At 30.6% G+C, this 6,102-nt stretch overlaps 1 protein-coding gene across 1 annotated transcript; it reads left to right on the top strand.

Annotated features, from left to right (window-relative positions):
* Positions 1-798: 798 nt before the first annotated feature.
* Positions 799-2,646, top strand: LOC145041633 (transcription factor bHLH14-like). Its single transcript, XM_078989770.1, has one exon. The coding sequence runs from the start codon at positions 868-870 to the stop codon at positions 2,467-2,469; it is 1,602 nt and encodes a 533-aa protein (XP_078845896.1). The 5' UTR covers positions 799-867; the 3' UTR covers positions 2,470-2,646.
* The last annotated feature ends 3,456 nt before the right edge of the window (positions 2,647-6,102 follow it).

The following is a 6,102-nucleotide window of genomic DNA, read 5'->3' as shown; positions in this document are numbered from 1 at the left end:
GAAACGAAACCTAAGATGGGTAGGGACGGATGCAAGATTTCATAATAGAGTGTTGTTAATGTCACCTTTTTTACGTAATGGCACGATAATAAAAAAGAACGAAAAATTCAAAAAGTCTTACACTGCATCTCAAAAAAACAGAGGTTATCGGTGCCACTATCGGCACCATTGTTGAACCCCCGTGAAGATGGGCTAAGCCATCTATGATTTCATGGGGAAAACTAATTTTTTTTATACATCACTGTGAAACTGTAGACGAGTAACAAAACCGAATGCAAATTAGCATCTTCTTTGTTTTCGTATCTGTATTTAGCTAGTTGTTAATTTTGGTTATTTTTGCAAAATAATTAAAGAAAAAAACTATACTTGAAAATCTCTCAAAAAAACAATTTCTTAACTTATTAAATTTTGATATTACTTTTAATACCGGATAAATTATTCAAAATACTTTTAAAAAATCGTTTTTGACACCGATTATATTATTAAACTCTTAAAATTTTGTTTTAGATATGCAATTACCAAAAAATTTAAAATATATATATATATATATATATATATATATATATATATATATATATATATATATATATATATATATATATATATATATATATATATATATATAAACCCTAAAAACTTTGTGATTTCACTGTTAATTAAACCTTTTGATTTATTTAAAAGAAATAATCCAAAGTAATCGGTGGGGTGAGATGGGATGGGGATGGGGTGGACCAAAGCATCTTATATCATTGGCGTTGAAATATGTACCACCTGTGACAACCTCTGCATTTCCATCTCCTATTGCTATATAGTAAGAGCAAAACCATCTTTCCCAAGTAAAAGAAAAAGAAGTTTCCAACTTTAGCTATGGAGGATCTGATTGTCTCCCCATCCTCATCTTCTTCGATCGTTTCTTTTCCCAATACAAACACTCCTCCTCCTTCTGATACAATCCAGCAAAAACTCCAAACCCTGCTTCAAAACCAGCCCCAACCATGGGCGTACGCAATTTTCTGGCAGACCTTTAACGACGACTCCAACGGCTGCGTATCCTTATCTTGGGGAGACGGTCATTTCCAAAGCAATAACGACGTCCCAGCCACCACCTTGCCCTCATCTGGGAGTTCCGCCACCTTTCTCTCCGACTCCGATCCAGACTGCAGGAAGTCTGTTCTTAAAGAAATCCAGGCCCTCCTTGGACCAGACAACCGCGACGACGCCGAGTGGTTCTACGTTATCTCCTTAACCAGATCATTTATCCCCGGAGACGGTTCAGTTCCAGGTACGTCTTTCGGTTCAAGCTCTATGATCTGGTTAACCGGCGCCGATCAGCTCCAGTCTTTTAACTGTGAGAGAGCTAAAGAAGCACGCATCCACGGTTTGGAAACCCTAGTTTGCATCCCAACACCAAACGGTGTCGTAGAAATGGGTTCGTATCATGTCATCGAGGAAACATGGAGTTTGGCTCATCAGGCAAGGTCGCTATTTGGCGGTGGTTCTTCTTCGGCTTCTTGTTCTCCACCCAATACCCTTCCTAACTTCTTCCATCACAAACACCATGAAACCACGTCTACCACTAACCCTATGAAGCTAGACAACCTCAACGAAGAACATCATAATATTATCTCTTTTGCCGATATGGTACTTATGGCTGGCGGATTGCAAGAGGAAGAGGGTATGAACATGATCGATTTCGAATCAGCAACAGCCGATCACCAGATGTCCAAAAACCTAGGAAGATCATGCATGAACAAGAACACCATCCCGACTACTACTACGAATACGTATGTAGAGACTGGGTCGGAGCATTCAGATTCCGATTGCCAGCTTGTTCTTGCTACGTCAGAAAGACGGATGCAGAAGAAGAAAGGAAAGAAAACAGGTGGTAGGGATCCACCTGTAAACCACGTGGAGGCAGAGAGGCAGCGACGTGAAAAGCTCAACCAGCGTTTCTATGCGCTACGCTCCGTGGTCCCAAACGTGTCTAGGATGGACAAGGCGTCGCTCTTGGCGGATGCTGTCTGCTATATCAATGAATTGAAAGGAAAAGTCGAGAATCTGGAATCACAGTTGCATCCTCGGAGCAACAGCCAAGGTAAAACCAAGAGAGTGAAGGTGGAAATGGCGGATACGGTGGACAACCACCTTCAAAGCAGCAGCACTAGCAGTTTGTATCAAGCTCGGGTGTCGACAAAACCAACAATAAAGGTTAACAGCAAGACGAGTGGTTTCAGGGAAGTGGAAGTGAAAATCGTGGGAGAGGATGCAATGATAAGGGTGCAATCAGGGAATGCAGACTTGCCAGCAGCTAAACTGATGGATGCTTTGAGAGAAATGAAAGCGCAAATACAGCATGCAAGCATGTCGTGTGTAAATGAGATAATGTTGCAAGACGTGGTGGTGAAGATACCTGGTGCCATAGATGAAGATGAACTCAAAACCGATCTCATTAGGAGATTAGATCGCTAGAAATGAAGCAAGCAACCAGGTCTTGCAAGAGACGTTGAAGAAAATGGTGTAGGTGTGTTTGGTTTGCTTGCTGCAAATCATTTAGTATGGGTTTGATCGTAGTTTCAAAATTAATGTTTGGGTTATGAGTTAAGTCGTCAAGAATCATTTTCAATATTATTATTGTTTTTATTTTTATGATGAATGTTAATTTTGTTACTGTAATAAAAATAACTTGTATAACAAGCAATATCTTGAAGAACTTCGATCATAACAAGCTTCTCATTTTCTTTCTAATAGCATGTATGTATCTGTTTCCAATGACCTTAATTGAATTGCTAATTGGTGCATACTAACACATACAATAATAACATAAAAGCAGAAATTATGATATTATGATGATCCACATACGCTATCAAAGATAATATTAAAGAAGTGTTGGACGTGCATTTTGAAGAGGTGTTGTTTATATAATAATTATTATGATTGTATTTTAAATATGTATATTTAAGAATTTCAAGGATTGGTTAAATGAATTATATTTTCTATTATTTGGCTATTTATTAAGTAATTAGTTTGAGACAATTAATTCCAAAGTAAGGGATCAAAACGTAAAATAAGATTTGCATATTTACTCCCTTTTAAATAGCATCTAATATGCTTGTAGCTTCTTTAATTATTCTATCGATATCGATTAGCATTTTGATAGAACTGGAAGAAAAAAATAATACCAATAATAATCCTTTGATTATGTACTATTATAGAATCAGGTCCAAACATACTTTCAAACATTTCCAACATGAAGTGATTGTCGTTTATAAATTAACATAAATAGTTAATTAAGACAAACAAAAAATTGCATTGCTATCATAGAAATTGATTATTTTTACGATGCGATTATTTTGTCGAATTGTTAAGAGAGTACATTACATGATTGTATACTTGGCTTACGAATTATTAGTCAATTATTAGTCGTATAAAGCTTTAGCAAGCAAAAAGCACATTTGAATCACCTAAACACACACCATTAAAAACTACAAAGTAATTCAGATAAGAAGGGGTTGTGTGATGATTTTTAAGTTTATTTTAATGCTAAGATTTTTACATGAGCTCCTTTTTATAGTACTTCTGCAAATTTTGAAGTACTAAGTTTAAATAATCAATAGTTAAAACTAAAAATATGTTTTTATCAATCATTTAGAGCCAACTATTACGACCAAACATAAGAGTTTCATGGTAAATAATTTAACAGAAGAGTTAAATTTTTAGTTGATGTTCAAGTGACTAATTAAATCAATAATTTGGATTTCATGTTGAAGTTCAATAATCAATAAAACCTTTAATAGTAAAACATAAACGTTTTAATCCTTCAATAAATATCATCAATTAGGTTTTATAATAAATTATTATTTTTAAATATATTCTATTAATTTTTATAGAATTTAATATATTATAACATATAAGAAAATAAAATTTTATAACATAGAATTATAATATGACATTCCATTAAAATCTGTAAAGGTGTATTAATTGAGGATGTCTTAACACCAGATCAATTTACCAAAACTTTCAGTCATTTAAAGGTTGGTTCATTCTTGACATACTTTCTCTGCAAAGAGTAACATGACATAACAATAAAACAATCTAGTTGATCTTTACGTACATACAGTTTCCTGTCACTTTTATGCATTCATAGGACTGCAAATTCATAAAATACATGACTTCTCGCTTTGAGGAAAAATTTGCCTGGCAACAACTCTTTTAATAGTTATAACTTTAATATGAAGAAACTAACTACATCACCATAAATGCAAGAGTAGGGAAATTGATCACATTTTTAATTATATTTTTACACATTAATAAGTATGGCAAGTATACTAAATAATGTGGATTTTATTTTAAACGCTTATAAATATTTTAACACGTTTGTATTAACAAGAAAGAAAATAACATAAAAAAATCTTTATATTTGAAGCAAAGAACTTTATGGTCTAGCATGGTGTTTATCACCCTAATTAAGTACATGAAAATTAAATTACTCTAAGAGATCAACAAGCTCTATCCCGACATTAGCCTGCTTTCTGAACAAGAACATGCTTTCATCGAATCTTGACTTGCTTTCATATATATTTCCAATGCACCATATACGTCATGGGTTTTCTTTACGTAAATTGTTGTGGATATATAAACAAACCTGCATACACACACACACATATATATATATATATATATATATATATATATATATATATATATATATATATATATATATATATATATATATATATATATATATATATATATATGTTCAGGTTCATTTGAGACCATTTTAATTTTGTGAGACCGTAAGATCAAATCTAAAAATAATTTTAAAATACAAAATAAATGAAAAAATCCAAAAATTCTTTTTTTAAATATTATTTTCGAAACTTGAATTAACTAAAAAAATATTAAAAAAATATAAAAAAAGTAAAAAAAATTCCGTTTTTTTTTTTAAAAATACGTGAAATATTCTAAATAGAATATTACACTGACATATTCTAAAAAATAATTTTAAAATGCAAAATAAATGGAAAAATCTAAAAATTCTTTTAATAAATATTATTTTCGGAACTTGAATTAACTAAAAAAAATAAAATAAAATTATATTTTTTTTAAAAATACGTGAAATATTCTAAATAGAATATTACATTGTACATATTCTAAAAATAATTTTAAAATGCAAAATAAATGGAAAAATCAAAAAATTCTTTTTTTAAATATTATTTTCGGAACATGAATTAACTAAAAAAAATAAAAATAAAATAAAAAAATGCGTCTCACGGTCTCACAAAATATAGGTGGTATCAAATGAACCTAACCCTATATATATATATATATATATATATATATATATATATATGTATATATATATATATATATGTATATATATATATATATATATATATATATATATATATATATATATATATATATATGGGTAAAGTGAATATACCTAACAACCTTATATAAGCTTAGGTACCTAACCATATTATACTACATTGTTTTGCATTATATTTCCATTGTAATCGTCTAAGGTTCTTAAACTTCAACCCTTAACTTGATTTACTTCCAAGATTTTCAAACATTCACCATTATATTCCTGCTATACCATTTGATTTGCAACGGTAGTATATGAAGCTCACCAGAGGGTCTTTGATAGAAAGACGTCATTTGAAGGAAGATAATGGTGAAGGTCCAAAGATTTTGGGAGAAATCAAGTTATGAGGTTGAATTTTAAGAACTTTGGCTGATTACAATGGAGATATGATACAAAATTACATAGTATGATGTGGTTAAGTACCTAAGCTTATATAAGGTTGTTAGGTATATTCACTTTACCATATATATATATATATATATATATATATATATATATATATATATATATATATATATATATATATATATATATATATATATATATATATATATATATATATATATATATATATATACTTCGCACAAAACAAAAGTTCATATATGCATTCTTCATATTTCATATATGCGTGATTTAAAAAAAAAATATATTTTTTACGAAAATAAATATACATGTCGGTTTTATAGTTGTATAATTTCTTAAGTTCCGGGGAAGTGGTTTGCACACTCTTAGGG

The sequence above is a fragment of the Lactuca saligna genome, chromosome 4 (assembly GCF_052625555.1).
Source record: "Lactuca saligna cultivar CGN05327 chromosome 4, ASM5262555v1, whole genome shotgun sequence".
NCBI lineage: Eukaryota > Viridiplantae > Streptophyta > Magnoliopsida > Asterales > Asteraceae > Lactuca > Lactuca saligna.
The sequence above is the reverse complement of the archived record's forward strand: the minus strand, read 5'-3'. Positions and strand labels throughout refer to the sequence as shown.

Bases quoted from the DNA above. Each gene is read 5' to 3' on its own strand.
- LOC145041633 (XM_078989770.1), top strand. From the start codon at position 868: ATGGAGGATCTGATTGTCTCCCCATCCTCATCTTCTTCGATCGTTTCT.